This window comes from Physella acuta, unplaced genomic scaffold, assembly GCF_028476545.2.
Source record: "Physella acuta isolate Inbredline_101_S28 unplaced genomic scaffold, ASM2847654v3 ptg000063l, whole genome shotgun sequence".
In the NCBI taxonomy this organism is placed as follows: Eukaryota; Metazoa; Mollusca; class Gastropoda; family Physidae; genus Physella; species Physella acuta.
Window position 1 is genome coordinate 1,048,674 of NW_026731583.1, and position 23,827 is coordinate 1,072,500.

Sequence of the window (23,827 nt, forward strand, 5' to 3'; positions counted from 1 at the left end):
GCCCACACCACTAACCCAACCAACCCACACCACTAACATTACCACTAACCCAACCAGCCAACACCACTAACCCAACCAACCCACACCACTAACCCAACCAACCCACACCACTAACCCAACCATCCCACACCACTAACCCAACCAGCCAACACCACTAACCCAACCAGCCCACACCACTAACATTACCACTAACCCAACCAGCCAACACCACTAACATTACCACTAACCCAACCAGCCCACACCACTAACCCAACCAACCCACACCACTAACCCAACCAGCCCACACCACTAACATTACCACTAACCCAACCAGCCCACACCACTAACCCAACCAGCCCACACCACTAACATTACCACTAACCCAACCAGCCAACACCACTAACATTACCACTAACCCAACCAGCCAACACCACTAACATTACCACTAACCCAACCAGCCCACACCACTAACCCAACCAACCCACACCACTAACATTACCACTAACCCAACCAGCCAACACCACTAACCCAACCAACCCACACCACTAACCCAACCAACCCACACCACTAACATTACCACTAACCCAACCAGCCAACACCACTAACATTACCACTAACCCAACCAACCCACACCACTAACCCAACCAACCCACACCAATAACCCAACCACCCCACACCACTAACCCAACCAGCCCACACCACTAACATAACCAGCCGACACCATTAACATTACCACTAAACCAACCAGCCAACACCACTAACATTACCACTAACCCAACCAGCCCACACCACTAACCCAACCAACCCACACCACTAACATTACCACTAACCCAACCAGCCAACACCACTAACCCAACCAGCCCACACCACTAACCCAACCACCCCACACCACTAACCCAACCAGCCCACACCACTAACCCAACCAGCCCACACCACTAACGTTACCACTAACCCAACCACCCCACACCACTAACATTACCACTAACCCAACCAACCCACACCACTAACCCAACCACCCCACACCACTAACCCAACCAGCCAACACCACTAACCCAACCAGCCCACACCACTAACCCAACCAGCCCACACCACTAACCCAACCAGCCAACACCACTAACATTACCACTAACCCAACCACCCCACACCACTAACATTACCACTAACCCAACCAGCCCACACCACTAACATTACCACTAAACCAACCAACCCACACCACTAACCCAACCAACCCACACCACTAACCCAACCAGCCCACACCACTAACCCAACCAGCCCACACCACTAACATTACCACTAACCCAACCAGCCAACACCACTAACATTACCACTAACCCAACCAGCCAACACCACTAACATTACCACTAACCCAACCAGCCCACACCACTAACCCAACCAACCCACACCACTAACCCAACCAACCCACACCACTAACCCAACCAGCCCACACCACTAACCCAACCAACCCACACCACTAACCCAACCACCCCACACCACTAACCCAACCACCCCACACCACTAACCCAACCAACCCACACCACTAACCCAACCACCCCACACCACTAACCCAACCAACCCACACCACTAACATTACCACTAAACCAACCAGCCCACACCACTAACCTAACCAGATCACACCATTAACCCAACCAGCCAACACCACTAGCCTAGCCAACCCACACCACTAACATTACCACTAATCCCCCCACCACTATGATGATGCGTGGACCACGAAGCATTTCTCTTGCCCAGAAGGTAGACAGGTGCGCCACTGGACCCCGGACAAGTGGGGGCCGTGTACGTATACTTGGTGTCACTATTAGGCAACTGCTCACACCGAATCAGCTGACCAATCGAAACACGTTTAGCCAATCCGTGCGGATGCGACACGATGACCACTACCCTTTCTTCAGCATCGGTGGAGTAATTCTTTGAAACGGTGTCACACAGCTCCTTATAACGATCCAGTGTGAACTTCATCACATCTAGAAGCCTCATGTCATGGGTGATGCACTCCATAACGCACATATCCGAATCCAGCTCACGCTTGAAGACGTCACAGCCTTGCAGAACCCTGGGATTACACCTGTCATCGTTGTAGCCCAACTGGCACTTTGTACGCTCGGCTTCACTTTTATCAAACACAACATGCAGTGCGGTCAGCACTACGATTCTCCCCCATTCTACAGTCTCCAGTCCGTCCTCTTTACACAGGCTACAAGGGCAGGGAATACCCTCGTTGTCATTTCTATACACGTTCCAAACTCGTCCACTCCCTACACGAAGTACATCCTTTCCTGCGTGTTTAGCGAATGGGTACGGTTCATTTTTGTGGTATTTAGGCCGGTCAGTGCTAGTGTAGGCGACTTGAAGACTCACGGTCAGGCAGGCCAGATTTTTTATCAGTTTGAGAATGTCCTCATCCCTGAACCTATCTGGCAGGTTGGCAAGGCCAAAGTTGGTAAACGGTATGAAATCTTTGTGGCCAGGATATTTTGTGCATTCCTGCCAGTTGTTCTCAAGTTTGCTGGACCCTTCGTAGCAAATATCCACGTCATATTGTTCTGTTGCAAAATAATAATAATTATAATTATAATAATTATAATTATAATAATAATTATAATAATTTAATGACATTAAGATGGTATCGCAAAGCTAACCTTATTAATAATATACTATAGGAAAAGCAACTTTACTTATTTGATTATTAAGACAATTAGAAAAAAACGGAATCGAATTTTGTGTAGGCATATCTTATTAGTTATTTAATAATAATAAGCCTACACTTTGTTATAAATCAATTATATAAATTGTATCTACCCTGTTCAAATTCATTAATTTTAGTCTGCAATTCCAACGGCGGGATATCTAAAGAGGGAAGTAAAACAATAAATAGGCCTATGCAATTTAGTTTAAAAACTTACGCATGCACGCACGCACAAACACATACACACACACACATACATACATACATACACACACACATATATATATATATATATATATATATATATATATATATATATATATATATATATATATATATATATGTATATATATATATATATATATATATATATATATATATATATATATATATATATATATATATACATGAACTATCGTAAGAAAGTAAATGCTCTCCTAATGGGTGCTGACCACACTATCTCTTCAAATTCCGATGTCACAGAATCAGGTGAACTCTACTTCACTTGCCCCATGGACCTTCAGGTTCAAAAACAGGACGTTACTAAGTGTAAGTCTAGTTTTGTCAACCTCTTCTTCTAGCGATCATTCTAAACGGCAGATATTTAATCAAAGTAATCAAAGAGTGTTACATAACTCTAATATACACCACAATGATATCCCCTATAAAACAATATTTTAAAAAAATCGTATACCACTACAGGCTCCTTCCATAATCCCTAGATTCTGTCAATAAGTTATGTTTTTTATTTAGTCAAGATGAAGTATGCAGCTAGCTGACTGACTAAAGAAGCTAGCAGGGGCCTACTAATTACCCCTTGTTGAAGTATGCAGCTAGCTGACTGACTAAAGAAGCTAGTAGGAGCCTACTAATTACCCCTTGTTGAAGCGAAGGGTTCGTTAAGCGTTTCTCGCGAAAGCGGATAGACGGGGGCGGTAGAAAGGAGGAAGAAAAGGGACGGGGTATGAATCATGCGTAACAATAATGACATACATGCGATGTAAGGGGTTGGTATTTTAAACAGGTCATGAATGTGAATTTTGATGAAAGGGGAAGTAATAATAAAGATAGGAGAAATAAACCGGGCGTGATCTCCGTAAGCTTTCTCGAATATTCTTATACGAGAAAAATGGCCCGTTGAGGAAGGATACAACGGGCGCTAGGTTGATAGTGCTGTCTCTTTTCACTAAACTAAAACCAAAACCAAAATCACCACCTTAATTAAATTTAACCAGAAACGAAAAATGACATTGAAAACGGATTTTTATCCAGAATCGTCATTTTTATCGCATTTAAGCTTGATCTACAAGTAGTTATCACGCATTTATACTAAATATTCTAAATATATTTAATATAGTCGTAACCATACCTCTAAACCATGCACCTAATCTCAATCATGACAAAAGTCGCATTTAAAGTTTCTTTCAGGCAACTACTTGGGAGGAAGGGGCTCCGTACAGCCCCCCCCCCTCCCACACACACACACCAAAGCACCTCTACCGTGCCATTCAACGACATATAATTATATACTTTTTCCAGTCCTTTCCCTCACAGAAAATTCCACCCCGACCCCGAAAATTTCAAGCAAATTTCCGGGGTGAAAAAAGTCTTAAAGAAACACTGGTAATATTTGTTGATCATACAAACTAAATGTAGAGCCTGGGAGGGGCTTCGCCACTACCGGAAGAGATGCATGAAAGAAACTGTGCACGCAAAACACTTTTTAGATAATTTCAAGTTCCCCCACCCCTCTCCGGGGAGGAAAAGTCTGAAAGAAACACTGGTCGTATTTGTAGATCATACAAACTGAAGGTAGAGCCTACTTCTATAATTTAAACTCGTTACATCGTCTATTATTATAGACGAGAAAAGTGGCCCGTTGAGGAAGGATACAACGGGCGCTAGGTTGATAGTGCTGTCTCTTTTCTCTAAACTAAAACCAAAACCAAAATCACCACCTTAATTCAATTTAACCGGAAACGAAAAATGACATTGAAAACGTATTTTTATCCAGAAACGGTACTTTAATCGGATTTAAGCTTGATCTCCGCGTAGTTACTGCACATTGATACTAAATATAGTTGTGGCCATACTCATAAACCTTGCAACTAATCTTAATCATGACAAAAGTCGCAATTAGAGTTTCTTTTAGGCGACTCTACTTGCCCCCACACACACACCTCAAAGCACATCTACCGTCCTATTTAACAAAATAGAATTTATATAGAAAATATACTTTATCAGTGTCCGCCCCCTGCTAGAAAATTTAGTCCACACGCACCCCCAAAAATGTCAAGTACCCCACCCCCCACCCCCCTCTGGGGAGGAAAAAGTCTGAAAGAAACACTGATCGTATTTGTTGCTCATACAGACTAAAGGTAGAGCCTGCTTCTATAATTTAGACCTCGTTTCTTTCTTTTGTCCGATAAACCTCATTCTCGCAGTGTTTCTTTCAGATATTTTTCTGGGGGTGGGGCACTTGAATTTTTGCAGAGGTGAATAAAATTAAAAGGGTCGGGGGAGCCCGACACTGGTAAAAATATAATATATTTTCTATTAAAATTATATTTCGTTTTTAGTTTTTAGGGGAAGGGATTAGACGTTGTACCGGAAGGGGGGGGGGGGGGGTAATTGGGCTTCGCCCCTACCCGAAGAGATGCATGAAAGAAACTCTGCAAGCAAACCACTTTTTAGATTATACACATGAATTAGGAGGTTATTAGATTATAGAGTATCGATGACGACATTTCTTTTGATTTGGGGGGGGGGGGGGGGGGGGCGGCTTAGACGTTCTTACTTGGGGGTGGGTCTTCGCCCCTACCCGAACAATTGTATAAAAGAAACTACTATTAAGACAAAATTGGCTTTTTAATTCAATGTTTACTAGAGAATCAATTACGTCATATTATTGTGTGCACTCCCCCGGCTTTAGATTATTTCCTATTACATGCTCCTTGTGACGTCATGTTTCGTTTTCATTTTACTATGAAAGTTTTTACTCTGCTTGCGTTTTCGCTACAGCGTTCTTGACAGATAGATAGATAGACAGATAGATACACAGACAGACAGCGAAACTATTACTATAGATAACACTACGGGGGATGGCACCTCGCGATATAGACCATATTTTTAATCCATTTTCAATTACTTAAACTTTTAAAAATAGAATAGAATCTCGTAGAAAAAGAATTGCACACTAAGTGAACGCCAAAAAAAAATGTTTTTTTAGAAATCGGAAATAGCCGATATTACTACTTCTTGTCAACGGAAGTTACTCAAAATTTGATAGAAGGCAGAGAATTAGATTTTTTACTTACATGTGAAATTTCATTTATCTATCTGCAATAGTACTCGAGTTATTGGTTTTTGAATAATTGAAAGTAGAATAAGTTCCACTTCCGGTTATCCGAAATCTCGAATTTTTTTTGCACGATTACAATACTTTCTCTATACCTCGTTTACGAGAAAGTAAAAAAAGGGAAGAAAGTTAAGAAAATGCGAAAGTTTCAATGAAAAAGGGATTTATCGATATTTTAGATCGCCATCTAATAATAAATAGAGTCTTTACATTAATTACAAGAATATATTTAATATGATTTTTTTCCTAATTAACTTGTTGTACAGTCTTTTCATAAAGCCTATCACTTGCGTGTGTGTGTGTGTGTGTGTGTGTGTGTGTGAGTGCATGAATGACATGTGCCTTAATGGAATCTTTATTAATGAGTGAACTTTGTATGCTTTATGTTTGTATAATATATGTATAATGTATGTATTATGTATGTATAATGTATGTATTATGCAAGTAATATGTATGTATTGTGAATGCACACTGTATGTAATAAAGTTACCGTCATTAGCCGTAGTTTCATCAACTGGACCTTCCGCCATGGTTCGCCTCTGTTTAACCTAAATTAACAAGAGGTTTAGCGTTAATGACTTCAACTAACTTGAATAAACATGAAGTTTTAAAACAATCATACCAACCAAGTTTGTTGACAAATGTAAAGAAATATTGTGAGACAACACAATTAGATGTAAAGCGTTGTCTATTATACAACGTCATACATCTAAGTATAGGGATGGTTCGGACTTTGACGATAAGTGTAGTCTATTATACAACGTCATACATCTACGGGTAGGGATGGTTCGGACTTTGACTATAAGGGTAGTCTATTATACAACGTCATACATCTACGGGTAGGGATGGTTCGGACTTTGATGGTTAGTGTAGTCTATTCTACAACGTCATCTAAGGGTAGGGGTGGTTCGGACTTTGACGATTAGTGTAGTCTATTATACAACGTCATCTAAGGGTAGGGGTGGTTCGGACTTTGACGATTAGTGTAGTCTATTATACAACGTCATAAATCTAAAGGTAAGGATGGTTCGGACTTTGACGATTAGTGTAGTCTATCATACAACGTCATAAATCTAAAGGTAAGGATGGTTCGGACTTTGACGATTAGTGTAGTCTATCATACAACGTCATAAATCTAAGGGTAGGGATGGTTCGGACTTTGACGATTAGTGTAGTCTATTATACAACGTCATAAATCTAAGGGTAGGAATGGTTCGGACTTTGACGATTAGTGTAGTCTATTATACAACGTCATAAATCTAAGGGTTGGGATGGTTCGGACTTTGACGATTAGTGTAGTCTATCATACAACGTCATAAATCTAAAGGTAAGGATGGTTCGGACTTTGACGATTAGTGTAGTCTATCATACAACGTCATAAATCTAAAGGTAAGGATGGTTCGGACTTTGACGATTAGTGTAGTCTATCATACAACGTCATAAATCTAAAGGTAAGGATGGTTCGGACTTTGACGATTAGTGTAGTCTATTATACAACGTCATAAATCTAAGGGTTGGGATGGTTCGGACTTTGACGATTAGTGTAGTCTATCATACAACGTCATAAATCTAAAGGTAAGGATGGTTCGGACTTTGACGATTAGTGTAGTCTATCATACAACGTCATAAATCTAAAGGTAAGGATGGTTCGGACTTTGACGATTAGTGTAGTCTATTATACAACGTCATAAATCTAAGGGTTGGGATGGTTCGGACTTTGACGATTAGTGTAGTCTATTATACAACGTCATAAATCTAAGGGTAGGGACGGTTCGGACTTTGACGATTAGTTCCCAGGAAGAACGGGAGGAAAGGATTGTCAAAATGAAATACAACCATCTCTCAGTTATCGTGTTTATTATGAAATATACCGCGAAGTAGTGCTGCCATCTCATTTCGAACATACGTACATTTGTTGCGTATGTATAATATCATTCAGTGTATATGAAACCGTATAAGTGCAAGTGTTATCATTAGAACATTAAAGAATAGTTTCAAACATGGATATAAATTAATAATAGTATAAATAACATACAGAAAATAATGTTTACATACATAAATACGATACGTATGTGCAGGTTAATAATCTGCGAGTAGCGAGGCTGCGAAAAATGAAACGCGAAGTAGCGAGAGATGACTGTGTGGAGATATCTCGCATTGTAAAGAACTTTTAAAAAAAATTAAATAAAAATTGCTCAATATTCTCATTGTTTCATTGTTACACAGTCCGTCTGATACTTAAGACAAAACTTTTTTAAAGATGTGTTATAATCTTTTTTTTTATTAGAGGGAAATGGGGAGGGGAGGGGGGAGTATATATGTGAAAAAAAAATCTTGACTTTACTTAGATCTACCCAATATGTAAAAGAACGCTACGATTCAGTTATTACCAGAGTTTCTTCCAAGCATCTCTTCGGGATAAGCCACCCCCCCCCCGAAAAAAGTCTACCGTCCCCCCGACCGAAATGAAATTTATATAGAAAATATATACTTTTAACAGTGCCCCCCCCCCCCCCACGAATAAAGTCTACCGTCTCCACCCGCCCGAAAATTTCAAGTGCCCCCCCCCCCCTCCCCCGGAGAAAAAAAGTCTGGAAGAAACACCGGTTATTACTAAAGAAGTAAAAATAATTTATGTATTGTAAAGAAATCTCTACATACCTTTAATTACAATAACACAGCAATGCTTATCACTGCGTCTTCCAGTTCATATTTGTATACGTGTCCGGGTTTCGGGGAACTATTTAGCCCTCAGCCAGTGTACGCCAGCGATCTCAGGAGGTCGTCTAACCCAGCTACTTGGGCGACCTAGTTCAGACAAGTAGCGAGTCGCATAGAGGCGAGCTTCCACACACTCGTCCTACGTGTTGCTACAACACACCACAACAACAAACGATTTGGTCTGGTCGTTTCGCGAAAAATTTTACGGTTGAAGGATACAAATAGTTCTTTGGTCTAGATACTGTTATTAAAAAAAATTATATTCTATTAAAAATTATATGTTGTGTACAAGTCGTGAACTTAAGTGATACTCTTTCTCTCGTCAGGGCATGAGTATCCTCCCCTCCCCCTCTCATGTCCCTAGGGTATTCGTTGCCTCCTCTCTCCCTCTCATCACCCCCTAGGGTACGAGTAACCTCCTATCTTCATGTCCCTAGGGTACGAGCAGCCTTCTCTCTTCCTCTAGGGTACGAGTAGTCTACTCTCTATATCTCCCTAGGGTATATGAAGTCTTCCACTCCTGTCCCCTAGGGTATTTATTGCCTCCACCCCCTCCCAGAGGCGTAGCGACCCCTCCCGGCAACCGGGGACAAACTTTCGATTTGCACCCCCCCCCCCGCTCAAGATTTCGATTTGCAACTCCCCCCCCCCCCCATCAAGCTTTCAATTTATTTTTCTAACCCATTTTCAGCGCCCGGGGACATATGCCCCCCCCCCCCCCCCCCGCCTCGCTACGCCTCTGGTTTATTGTCGTGACAAGAACACAATAAACAATGACGTCACATGACACATGTTTAAACCATGGAAAGAAAAGAAAACTAATGGCGTCATGAACTATTTCTTTCAAATTTGGTTTAGATCTACTTATCAAGACGTACCCTATGAAATGTATACAAATTTCTCGGCCTAAACTTATAAAATTTACTTTATTTATTTAGATTCTAGATCTAAATCTACGAAATAACTAGACGTAAGCCAGCCGTAGATTCTAGAATAGATTTAGACTCTAGCTCTATCTAGATCTAGAATTTATGCCAATAATGACTTTCTATACTAAACTATTTTAAACCTTAATTATTTGATATAAATCTTGTTTGTTTAGCTATGGGATTGGCTAATTTGGGATAACATTTCATTAGAAATAATTCTTATAGGGCCAGAGGCGTAGCGGACACTTCCCGGCGCCCGGGGACAAACTTTCAATTTGGCGCCCCCCTCGAGAGCAAACTTTCGATTTGCACCTCCCCTCAAACTATTTGTAATGCAAAAAATGAAGCTAAAATGACATTTTGATTTGTCCTTACAACTTATTTTGGTGCCCCCTAAGGTCGGCGCCCGGGGACATTTGTACCCCTCTGCCCCCCCCCCCCCCCCATCGTTACGCCTCTGCCCCCTCCACCTTTACTGATTCTATCCTGTTTTCCAGGTTATTCTAACCTCCACTCTACCTCAGTGGGTTCAAATCCGACATCTGGGGCCTTGCTTGTTAGCATATTCCTTATACTTATAGTCGTATTTCTCGTATTGTCCGTCTAGTGAAACTAAAAAAAAACAACCTTTTAATTATTTGATTACAAAGCTAGTTGATATACCTCTTTCCATATTGTAGAGGTGCAGCAGTAAAGATACGACATTGGTGCTAATCATCAAGAGTTGGTGTTTCATACATGTGCTGTTAGTACCACTCTGGTCCCAACATGCTGTATGCATGTCTTGCCGTGCAGCTTGTACAATTAATGTTTGCCCAGCAGTAGCGTAGCGAAGGGGGGCGGGGCGGGGGGACATATGTCCCCGGGCGCCGACCTTTAGGGGCGCCAAAATGGGTTGGAAAAATAATTTGAAAGGTTGAGGGGCTGCAAATCGAAAGTTTGAGGGGGGGGGGGTGCAAATGGAAATTTCGAGAGGGGGTTGGAAATCGAAAGTTTGAGAGGGGGTGCAAATCGAAATCTTGGGGGGGGGGTGGAAATCGAAAAGTTTGTCCCCGGGCGCCGGGAAGGGTCGCTACGCCTCTGTTGCCCAGTCCCATCTATGTTTGACACAACACCCCAACAATAGGTAAAACACGTAACTTCTGTTACCTCCTTGCTTATACAAACACACAATTAATAATTTCTGGAATAATTTAACTGTATTTAAATAAATCAAGATCAAAAGATAAAATTTTTATTTCTATATAAACAATATAATTTATATTGGTACAAAAAATACTACCAAATATATATGAATATATATATATATATATATATATATATATATATATATATATATATATATATATATATATATATATATATATATATATATATATCCTCAATTTAAGTGCTTTATGTTTAGGTGCAAAACAATTATTATAATCACAATGGTTGCCTGCCAGAGCTTTCAAAGAGCTTTGAACAATAAATAAATGTAATAATAATTATCAACATATAAATCTGCACAACTTCTAACAAAAATGTTGTCAAAATGTGTATCAAATCTAGCTCAGATAATACTATTAAATACTTAGATAGTTCTACAAATATGCATTTAAAAAACGTAAAGGAAAACAAAACTGTCCCATAAAGACGAATCGAATAGAGAATAATAATATACCATTGATTTTTCATCAGTGATGTAAATATCAACAACCATTTACATCCACGCCCTTCCACTAATGCCTCCACCATTTACATCCACGCTCTTCCACTAATGCCTCCACCATTTACATCCACGCTCTTCCAATAATGCCTCCACCATTTACATCCATGCCATTCAAATGATGCCTCCACCATTTACATCCACCGATGCCTCCACCATTTACATCCACAACCTTCAAATGATGCCTCCACCATTTACATCCATGCCCTCCCACTGATACTACCCCCAGTTATTGATGCACTATGCAGGTGTGTGGTCCACCATCCATACTTCTTCTCCAGCACATACACAGGTGCGCCACTGCACCCTGGGCAGGTGGGGGCGTCATAGGTGTATCTGGTATCTTCGTTCTCCAGTTTATCTTTTGTCACAACCTTCCCAATGGAGACATGCTTGACACTCCCATGAGGATGGGAAACTACAATAGCCAAGTTTTTATTCGGTCGATGCTTAAATTTTTCGTAAACTCGAGAACACAATGACGTGTAGCTTTCTAGCGTGTCTTTTAAACTCTTTAACAAACCTATCTCATGTGTGGCGCATTCAAATAAACACATATCATATTCGAGGGCTGTTTTCTTAATGCCGATACCTTCAAATATCTTCGGACGACAGCTTTCCTTGTCGTACGCCCAAAAACAAATTGTATTCTTAGCTTCAACTTCATCAAACACAACATGCTTTGCTGTAAGAATCGACACTATACCCCATGTTTTGGTAATGGTTTGATCTTTTTCACATGTCTTACACCGGCAATGTTCTTCCCCATCCTCTGGGTAAACACTGATGGAATGTATTTTGCCTGTCCCCAGTCTAGAAACAATTTGAGAGGGGCTGTACCTGGGGTAGGGTATGCCGTTATGGCTGTCTGGTCTGGCCTCACTAGCGCAGAACGTTTGTATTTTAACTGTCAGCCTTGCCAACAAAGCGATGGCCCTGACAATGTCAGCATCCTTGAAGGGTTCAGGCAGGTGTTCCAGGCTAAAGCTGGTGACGGATATAAAATCTGTATGTTGAGAGTGCTTGGTGCAATGGTTCCAGCTCTCCAACAAGTTCTCACCGTGTTCAAAGCTGACTTCAACTTCATAGATTTCTGTACACATTTTAAAAATAATTTATTACTTAAAGAAAATCAATTACTCAATCATGATTAAAGTTTACTTTTTATATTATTAATTAATACTCCTTATATTGTATTAAAAAAATCTACTGTTTTTCATACTTATAATAACATGAGAGTTAACTGGTATAAAATAGTTATGATTTCCACTATGTTCAGGTTACTTTTTTATATGTTGAATGTTTTTCCAACTCTCGCATATTAAAAAAATTGTTTACAAAAAAAGATGAAAAAAAAATGTGAAAAAAAATCGACTTATTTACTGAAGTATCACTTCACCGAAAGCAGAAAACATATTTTTATTTCAGTCCCAAAATCTCTCGGATACCTTTCGTCTTAAAATGATAATTGAAAAGCAGAATTTGTCTAAACATTTAAGATTGAAATAAAATAATCGGCTATAATTAAGAACATTAGAAATAAAATGTATCAATACCATTCTCTTTAAATGCATTTTAAAACCAAATGCTGTTATTATGTTTTTAACATTTAGAGACTAGTATTCATGTTTTTTAAAGCATATTTACGGAAAATAGAAAATTAAAATAGAAAATATATGGAGTACTTTAATCATTTCGACTCCCAGGAATTTTCAAGCGCCTGCTCAGAACTTTAAAATGCCCCCCATCCCCCCCCCCCCCCGGGAGCAAAATATCTACTTGTAAGAAAATGAACATTAAAATAGGCTTTTTCTGTTTCTTTTGTCCAACTACCCACCTTGTTCTTTTCTCACTCTTTCAATCACGCTGTCCCTTTCTTCGTCAGACATTTTTTCTCAAGATTTTTTTTCCATGTATCTTAAAACGAAATATAAATTAAAAACAGGATAATTTACATCGAACACTATATCAAATTAAGTGGAAAGTAAAATATACTAAAAAATCAATTACTTGTATACAACTATGAAGCTATAAAATTCTAAATTAAGTATTAAGAAGTTTCAATTAAGTTACAGTGAATTATTGATTTTATTTTAAGTACACCGAAACTAGTATAATTTATGTATCTCAATTTACATAGTGTGTGTCTAACAAGAACTTTTTAACACTAAATGTAAATGAATAAAATACATTTTTCTTTAGCTAAACGTAAGGTCAAAATGGAGGATTAACAGATTAAAACGGAAATTCCCTATATTATTTAGCTGAATAAAACTAGAGAGTCAAATAAAGTAAACTTTCTTTTGGTAATACTAATGCGTTACTATGTCACTCAAATTTTTGCTATTTTATTATCTACCATCTTGTTAACCCAGTTAAAAAAAAAAGTACAATTTAGTTTCATACTCTGACATAATAAAAAAAAAACTCAATTTAATAAGGAAAAATGTATAAAAAAAACATTTAATGTCAAAGTTTTCGTGCCTATACTAATAGACAAAGACATGCATACTCTTGCGTACACATAAAAAAAAGCTCATACAGATACGTATTCATAGTACAATATTATATTATTAAAAAATTAAAATTTATTAAAACTCTAGGATGTTTTTACTACTTTAATAAATTTGTGGTTGTGTGTTATCGTTTTTGCTAATAATTTTGTTTCTGTACCTTTAGGGGGTGATAATGCCCCTTTAACAGCACCATCCCCAACCCACCCACCTATCTTCTCCCCCACACCTAATGCTATAGTGCGTGCACTGTGTGATGGAGGCCTTGAAGTAGCTAAGTGTGAGTATATTGTTTGACGTGGTCGTGCATGTTCTCACAATTTATTTGCAGCATCACTAGGCATGGAACTTGTGTTTGATCCACTATATCTATATTTAGTAATAAACTCAATAAGCATGAAAATTGTATTTGATCCACTATATCTATATTTAGTAACAACCTCAATAAGCATGAAAATTCTATAGTAACAAAATCAATAAAGGGCCGTCCATAAATGACGTCACACTCCTAGGGGGGGGGGTCCGTAAATTTGTGACGGTGTGTGATGAAGGGGAGGGGGTTTCAGATGGTGTGACATCACACTTTTGCATTATAAAAAGCAATGTTAGAAAACGAATTTAAGACGTTATTTCGCGTTTTAGAAAACGTTTAATAAATTCTTATAGGAATTGATTAAAATACTCAATTTTGACAGAGTTCAGACAAGATTTTAGAAAAATATCGATACTTAAAAAAAATTCAACTGCAATTTCCAGGGGTGGGGGGGGGGTTGTAGGGTGAAGTGTGACGTCATTTTAGGGGAGGGGGTCTGGCTTTTTGTGACGATGTGTGACGGAGGGGAGGGAGGAGGTAAAAATCGTCCAAAAAAGCATTTATAGATGACCCCTAAGCATGAAACATGTGTTTGAGTCACTATATCTATATGTAGTGACATAATCCATTGGCATGAAAATTGTATTTGATCCAAAGCACACGCAACTTGTTTATATCTATCGGTTCTTTTCCGGTAGGTGTCGGTTATGTGTGCTGTGTCCATTTAAACGAATCGATTTAAAGAACAAACGATTCAAGACAATAATGAAGTTTCATGGCGAATGATCAAAGGTGTAGTAATGTACACACTCACACATACACACGCGCGCATTAACACCCATATATATATATATATATATATATATATATATATATATATATATATATATATATATATATATATATATATATATATATATATATATATATATATATATATATATATATATATATATATATATATATATATATTTATATATATATATATATATATATATATATATATATATATATATATATATATATATATATATATATATATATATATATATATATATATATATATATATATATATATATATATATATATATATATATCCGTATATTGATGTATTCCTTGTGGTAGACCAGTTAGCTTATGAGTAAACCAATTGTTATTGCTGAAGAAAACATCTGTTACATATTAGTTCAGGATTCTGTATGACTCAATAAGTTCTATTGTCAATATAAAACTGATGATAAGGTCTGTTAAGCCCCCCAACGTTATCCCTCCTCAATAAATTCACACACAACTAACGTAATAAAAACTTCGTGATTGAAAATATTGTGTGTATTGATTCTCCTACAAGTTTCAGTGACAGGTTGTGTGTTCGAGTTAGATGGACGCTGTGTTTTGGTTCAATTAATGGTTGAGTTACTTATAGTTTACTAAAATTTCGGTGGTTAGTTGATTGTCGTAAATAAAATAAAATTATTTTTTTATGCTGAATACAGTTTTTAATTTCTTATTACACAGATGAAATTTTTCAATATATATTCATATTGAAATATCGCATTTTAAGTTTATATAAGTAGCTTACAACTATCTTCCACCACAGATGGATACAATACAGAGAGCTGCTCCAGGGATACTTTTAGTGTTAACCATAATGTCGGTGTCAGGTGCATTCAACTGCCCTGAGGTAAGGTTTTAACGCTTACATGCAGTCTTCTTGTGTTGAGTTGAATAACTTTTATACTTCTATGTCAAATATCGATCGCTTACACCAAATATTTCTTCATAAGTGTAAATGCTTTACGTAACTGCCCTAATTTATTTTAATTACAGGTGTGCAGGTGTAAGGCATATGAAATTCGCTGCGAAATTGATAAATTTGATTCGAACATTTTCCGAAACATGCCCGAAGAGATCGTTTTATATATAAAGGTAGAGAGAATGTGGTACCACTTTGTTAATGTGAATTTTAAAAATTAGAAAACATCCTTGTTCTTAAAATTTTAACTTTGACTGTCTCGAAATGAACACCTATCTACAAGTTTTTACATGTTATATTACAAACTCTGAAAACTGACTAACAATCACAAATAATATACCATAATTAATATCTCCATCCTTTTCTTATTTTAAAAATTGTTTAAAGAAAAGGTACTAAATAAAAGTCAACTATTCTTGTAAAATGATATAAAGTTTAGTCCTAAAGTTTTAAACAGTACACAATAAACATTTCAACACCTTCACGAAATTTAGAAAACAAGGCCAACAAAGTAAGACAACTGCCATCCTGTCATAGCCTCACCTCCTCCTTAATGATATCCTAACTGTAGACAAACTATCTAATTATACTACAGAGTGGTTCTCAAACTGTGTTCCCCGACAACAGCCTCCCACGAGTCAGGGACCTAGAAATCACCGGCGATGGGTCCCTAGTCTACGACCACGCTTGGAATCTATCTGCAGATCTAATGCAGACTTTATTACTCAACGGCGTACGTCTGAAAAATGCTTCGGCCTCCTTCCAAATTTTGAACGTTCTGGAGAGTATTACAATTGAAAACACAACACTACATGGGATTGAAGAAAATTCTTTTTGTGGGATAAAAAACACATTGGGTTCATTGGCTTTAGACAACTTTAAAGTTAACGACTGGCCTATTCGTCTTGACACGTTGACTGCGCTGACCGTCTTATTTATTTCCCGAACTGACTTATCAACTTTTCCAGACATTACATTCCCAACCAGTCTAAAATACTTAACTATACAAAAATCTCGACTTACGATTATACCCAAGACGATTTCTACTTTAAATAAACTTATAGACTTACGCCTTGATAATAACGAAATCTCACAGATCGAGAATTTACCGAAGAAATTAACAAATGCGTATTTATCCGGTAACAAAATTACAAAACTACGAAACATCCCCGCGACAGTTACTAAGCTGGTCATCTCGCACAACAACATCTCAGAGATCAAAGAACGGAGTTTCGCACCCAACTCCCAACTCACCAGTTTGATCGTGTGTTACAACCACCACACCAACATGACCATCACCACCACGGCCTTCACCAACACCCCGCGACTCACCTACATAGAACTTCTTTCATCCAGCTTCAACGCGCAGATATCCACGTTTTCTGACTTAAAATTTCTAACTAGCTTGGTGCTAGGGTTGAGTAGGAAAGAATATTGTGATCAATTTAACAATAAAAAAGGCGCCTATATTTGTATAGCGGAATAATTATTGATATATATTTTAAGGGTTGAATAGAAAATAATCTTGTGATCAATATTTTGCTTTACTATACCTCACTTATGCTTGTGTGGTAAATAAAAATTATATGATATGAACTGCTAGGATGACTTTTTAATAATGTGTTAAGCTTTGTAGAGAAACATTATTTTTTATAGTAGTGTAATTAGGTGCAGATTCGGTAGGATGTAGGGAGGTGGGGGTGTGTAGGGGGGGGACTCCTATTGATGAACAGTGTTTCTTCCAGACTCTCCGGGGGGGGGGGCACTTGAAATTATAGGGGGGGGTCAACATTTTTCGGGGGGGGGGGGGGGCGGACACTAGTAAAAGTGTATGTTTATTATATAAAATCCATCTCGTTCGGGGACTGCCCCCTTAACGTAACTAGTTTATTTTGTTGCGCTGATCTGCCGGTTAGGAATGATGGTAGACTTGCAATCACTAAAATATCCCGTTTAGTTTTGTCATTTAGTTATATCGCCGACAGGGTTGAAACTTTGTTTAAAGCTAGGGTAACGATAGTTTCAAAGCAAATATGTTAAGCAAGTTCCGATGATGATTGTGGGCCAAAAAAATTCCCGGAATTCCTTCCTGGATTTCCCGGAAAAGCCAAAAAACCTCGAAAAAATTCAGTTTTTGGCCCATATCTCGGCAACCAGACCACTTAGCGACTTGAAACATTTACCAATCGATTCCTGCCATAATTTAGCACAATATTGCCGAAGAAAGTTTTCAAAAATATCCTTTCGTTCGGTCACAATTTTTCTTTAAAATTACATAAACACCTACAATCCGATCGTTCTCCTAGCTTAAACGCACCCCAGCATTATACGTCTTGTGTTTTGTCCCCGTGTGTGCTTTACGCTACGACAGATCTATTTTTAGATAACATAAGGAAATTGCGCTTAAATTGTCACTAGAGTTTTTATTATTTTATTATTATTGCAAATCTATATTAGCCCTCACTAGCCGAAGTTAACGTACATCAGAACAATTGACAAAATTTTTTACGAATGAGGAGCCCATTGTCCCCACTCATTGAACAGGTCGACGATTTAGTGTTCTACAGAAATATAATAATGTTTTACATCATTGTATATTAAGTGCAAACATACTGCACAGTTGAGAGCTGAATAATTTGACATTAGATTTCACATAGACAGGGGAGAGAACCAAAATATTTGTTACGAAATTAATACAACAAAAGCTTTGTTTTTTTTTTATAATGGACTACACAATTATACAATGTTTAATTTTAGTATAGTCTAAAATGTACATTTGATACACTTGTATTTGTTATCTTACATTTTTTTTTTTAAATAGAAAACTGTCTCGTGTTTTAATTGCTTAAAAAACAGACACAAGAGTTTTTTTTTAACTATTTAAGTACTGAAGGGCTCTGCCTATTTGGATTGATTATTTTGTTTAAATTTATAATTGCTTAGTTTACTGTCCTCCATCCTCAGCTGCAAAGTCAAAAGTTCACATTGTAGCCACCCATGGACAGAAATAGAAACGACCGCGGGAGAAGGGTCTCTGTAATACACATACTGATCTATCATTCCAAAATATTCAATGACACAAAATTGACCCCTGGCGATGAGGGTACGCTGCCCTTGATTTATCCGACAGTCCGGTTGGGTGGGGGGAAGTGGGGGGTGGGGGGTGGGGGGGGGGGGAAGTGTGGTTGGATTGTTTTGGGGTGTGTATCTCTTTCTACCATTCAGATTGAGCCCTTTTAAAACCCGAGAAACCAAATGACTGTTCTAGCGTTAATTATTTCGAGGGCTGATCGAGTGATGTTTGGCTTGAGACAGTCTTGATTAAAATTAATATTTTATTTTTTATTAAATTTTTTTTTAGTTAGGCGAGAGTTTCCAGTCTATGTCTTAGCTTTGCTTGAACTATTTCTTGTAACTCGATGTCAGTGTATTTTAAAAAATAAAACCTGAATTTATTCCTTATTTCATATATAGTCGATCTATAAATATCCGTTGCTACTAGTCTGTTTTCGTCTTCTGTTCTTTGACTAGTCGTATTAATTAAGTTAAGTGTGATTTCTTTATTTGTTGTGGCTGTTTGATTGGTGGTGTTTAATATTTTCGCAAGTGTTTGCTTTGCTTTCTGTACTAATATACAATCTAAATCAATGTGTTTCTGAGTTTCTTGTTTTTTTACACGTTTGACATGTTATTTTAACATTTTGATTTTTGACATTTTATTTCGTGAACATTCTAAACACGGTGGGCAAGAAAATATTTGCATACGCAGACAACACTACTTTCTTAGTACAAACAGATAAAGCAATACAGACTGTAATAGAAAAAAATTCCACAACTTTGTGATAGGAAGCGGGGGCTAAATAAACGCAGAAAAATCAAAAGTAACGGGAATAGGTAAATGGAAAGAGAAAGATAATTATCACATAGACATAACAATAACAGACAATAACAGACACACAGAATTTATGGAATAACCTATACCAGCGATCCGACAAAAGACGACCAAGAAACTTGGGCCACACTAAAAAATAAAATAAATCACAATCTGGAAAAATACCAATCCTGCAATACAATCATATTTGCCAGAGCTGTATTAGTAAACAGATATATCATACGAAAAAATAATTTTCGTAGCAACAAACTCTACAATACCCAACTCGTTTATTACACAAACAAACAAGCACACTAGAGATTTCATTTTCAAAAACACGATTAGAAACAGCCACAAAACCTTAATACAAAACAAATTAAATGGAGGTATAGGGCTAGACGACATTTATACTAAAATAAACACCTTCTGATTAAAACAATACTACATAGTTTTAAACATAAAGAGCATTCTAGAATTAAACATCATAACACCACATTTTGGGGGAAATGACATAGGCAGCTTTTATAGCAACAGTCGAAGGAAACAAAAGCATTATTGGGGAAGACACAGAAAAATATACGACGTCCTAATCAAGCGATACCCTTATAAACCAGAATTAGTTGGGCCAGGGAACACAATGTATTGGACAATTTTGTCTTAAAAAAATTTTTCTACCTACATTAGTCATCGATCATTGTTTGAGATTTAGTTTTACAATTAAAATAACTAAAGATTTAAATATCAAAAGTTTTACTGTTTAAATAGAGTAAGAAATGATTTTTGTCTTTTCTATTCTGTGTTAAATCGTACACGCTATACAGTTTTTCTAAAAATTTGCAAAATAAAATATAAAAAAAACGAGGTTATCTTATTTCATTGCCTCTTATATTATTGTTTAAACGGTATTTATGAAGAAATCTATGGATTATTTACCTTATGTTTAATGTATATTTTACAAGGGAAGTAACTTTTAAATGTAGCATTAAAAAAATCACATTGTTAGTTAACAACTTTAAAAGAAACAAGAAAACCAAGACGATCAAACCATGCTGATTTCAGTGCACACGATGTAAAGTTTAATTCATGCAGAAGAGTTTTTGTTTACGTGTTGTAGACAGTAAGATCCAAAAAGGGGTATTATAAGTAACGCATTGTCGCATACTATAACCGTTTAAAACTATTTCTAAATTATTTGTTAAAAATCGCTAAAAGTGTTGCAACTTTGTAAAAGTATGTACCGCTAGAAATAGATCTTTGCATTACATGGCACGTATAGTATCTACACACTTGTTTGAATGATATTAAACACATAGATATATGGATTGATGTTTGTGCTACCTTTGATATGTAATTTTTTTTCTTCGCTTATGTGTTACTTTTTTGATCATCAGCTAGTGAGTATTATTTGCAGTAATACAATTTATTTCCGACGTGACTTTCTTCCACAATCATTTATTTATACATAAATCAGAAAATCTAGTTCTTATTTAATATAACTAATGAATATATTGCTTTATTAATTAATGTGTACTTTTATTAAAACGGCCCAATAGTAGTAAAAAAAAAAACAGCTACAGCTGCTATAAGTACCCTAACTTTAGACTAAACGTTAGTCTTAATGATGACACATAATTAAATAATAAAACCAAAACAGATATTTCAGGTATGGTGATACTGACACCAGTGTTTCTTCCGGAGTTTTTTTCTCCCGGGGGGGGGGGGGGGGGGATAACTTGATATTTTCGGGGGGGGGGGGTCTAAATTTTCCGGGAGGGAAGTGGGGGGCGGACACTGTTAAAAGTATCTGTTTACTTTATAAATTCCATCTCGTTCGGGGGGGGGGGGGGGCGGTAGACTTTCCCCAAAGAGATGCCTGGAAGAAACTCTGTCAAACACGTACTATTATTGCAGAAAAAGCAGGATTAATAAAATAATAAGTGCAAATGAAATAATTACTTGTAGGAATGTTATACAAAAAGCTTAGAAGTAAAAAATCAAATCTACTTTTTGGTTTCGACAAAAAAAAGATATACTCAGAGACAGCGCCATGGTCTTAGTAAAACATCATGGCATATCTCAACACTAAGTAAATTAAAACAGTAATGTTAAAACTGAAGTCAGACATAAATGTGCACTATCGTAAAAGCTCTTTAAATTTTTACATTGGCAATGAACCAATCAACTAAATATACCCCTAGAAATAATCAATGGTTAAAATTAAATCATTTTAAAACATATACTAGTCAAGTAGGAAACAAATTCAAGAAAAAAATAAAAATAAAAAAATAACCTAAACACTGTTAATGCTACAAGCATAGTGAATTTATCTTCGCTTAACGGCTTGTTTAAAATCTTCACAATATTGGATTGTGTTTTAGTTATGTGCTGACTAGATCAATTATGTGCAGTTAAAACATGATAATAACAAAGTCCGATAACTTCAATCTGGTTAGGTTTTGCGGCCGGCAAAAATTTTTAATAATCATGTCCGATGACGAATGGACTATTCAATTAAAAGAGTTTTACACAATTTAGTAAATTACAATCACTCCATAAGCCAAAGTTAACTGCAAAAGTAGAAATTAGTAGATTATATTTGTAAGCAGATTAGACATGTTAATCACCCATGTAATTAATATGTTACAAAATGGTATGTAAAGAACAGCTAGTTTAAGAAAGATCAGAAAAACTAAGAGTTTTAATAGGACCCCCTTGAACATGCGGGCAGCACCACAAGGGGCGCAACTACAGGTAGACAAAAGTTGCTAGTCAAGTCAACGGTAAGAGCGAGTTTAAGGCTTCCCTCCCCCTTAAATACACATGTTTTCTGCGTATCTCTGGCTATTCCCAGAAACCAGATTGGACAATTTGTGATATGATTGGCCGCTAAGTCAGATGACCAACGATCTGCGAGCTGAAATAACTTGCAGCAAGTGTGTTTGTGGGGTGGGGGAAATAGTTATGAAATAACTAGCACGCTGTAATGTAATCTTTTTCTCTAATTAGTCAATAACATACTACACTATTATTATAGCTAATAAAATATACATGGCTTCCTTTTTGCCAATTCAAAATGACCTATAAAAGTTACGTCCCATTTCATTATTTAAAAATAAGCAAGGTAAATAAGTTTTAGTTGTGTTCATAATTATTTTAAATAGGAATGTGAAAGTAATTGAAAGAAACTACAACATTTGCTTAAAGTTTAAAAAAAAAATTGTATTAAAACTTCATTCATTGTACGATTTGACATGTATTAAAATTTACTTTATCCATGTACTACTATATTTAAAAACGTAAAACTTTAAAATACTTGATTACATTTGTTTTTCAAGAAGCAAAACTTCAGTTTATATTATGTTTGTTTCAACTGTTGAATGACTTTTAACTATTTAGTTTATGGTATATTGGTATATACCATAAAAAAAAAAAATCTGAGTTTGTCTGTTATTGTGAGGTCTATGTGATAATTATCTTTACCTTTCCATTTACCTATACCCATTACTTTTGTTTTTTCTGCGTTTATTTTTCCCCCGCTTCCTTTCCCAAAGGTGTTGAATTTTTCTTTTACAGTCTGTATTGCTTTTTCTGTTTTTACTAAGAAAGTAGTGTCGTCTGAGTATGCAAGTATTTTCTTGCCTACCGTGTTTGGAATATACAGTCCTTTAATCGAGTTGTCCTGTCTAATGTTTTCTAGTAGGGGTTCTAGGCTAAGGATGAATATTAGGGTAGATAAAGGACAACCTTGTCTAACTGATTTCTGTATGTCAAATGCGCTTGTAACACTGTTGTTTATTAACATATGACTATGTGCATTGTTATATATTATTTTTATCCATGTATTTTAAAATAGTGTCCTAGGTTGTAAGCATCTATTGTTTTCATTAACCATGTATGATCTACTGTATCGAAAGCTTTCTGTTGGTCGATGCTAAGAATCGCTAGTTGTGTGTCTTTCTGCCTGCTATAATGTATGA

General features: G+C 36.8%; 2 protein-coding genes across 4 annotated transcripts; both read right to left on the reverse strand.

Annotated features, from left to right (window-relative positions):
* Positions 1-1,582: 1,582 nt before the first annotated feature.
* LOC131949758 (uncharacterized) lies at positions 1,583-8,862 on the reverse strand. 3 transcript variants are annotated; one of them, XM_059311653.1, is made up of 4 exons: positions 8,703-8,862; positions 6,532-6,589; positions 2,797-2,844; positions 1,583-2,540 (listed from the first exon to the last, which is right to left on the reverse strand). In XM_059311653.1, the coding sequence occupies exons 2-4, from the start codon at positions 6,569-6,571 to the stop codon at positions 1,639-1,641; spliced, it is 990 nt and encodes a 329-aa protein (XP_059167636.1). In that variant the 5' UTR covers positions 6,572-6,589; positions 8,703-8,862; the 3' UTR covers positions 1,583-1,638. The 3 variants fall into 3 exon arrangements, with proteins under 3 accessions (XP_059167636.1, XP_059167658.1, XP_059167647.1); XM_059311675.1 differs by lacking the exon at positions 2,797-2,844; XM_059311664.1 differs by lacking the exons at positions 6,532-6,589; positions 8,703-8,862 and adding an exon at positions 3,378-3,468.
* A 2,214-nt stretch (positions 8,863-11,076) lies between these two features.
* Positions 11,077-13,635, reverse strand: LOC131950836 (uncharacterized). Its single transcript, XM_059313062.1, has 3 exons — positions 13,590-13,635; positions 13,237-13,316; positions 11,077-12,492 (listed from the first exon to the last, which is right to left on the reverse strand). The coding sequence occupies exons 2-3, from the start codon at positions 13,286-13,288 to the stop codon at positions 11,594-11,596; spliced, it is 951 nt and encodes a 316-aa protein (XP_059169045.1). The 5' UTR covers positions 13,289-13,316; positions 13,590-13,635; the 3' UTR covers positions 11,077-11,593.
* Between the last annotated feature and the right edge of the window lie 10,192 nt (positions 13,636-23,827).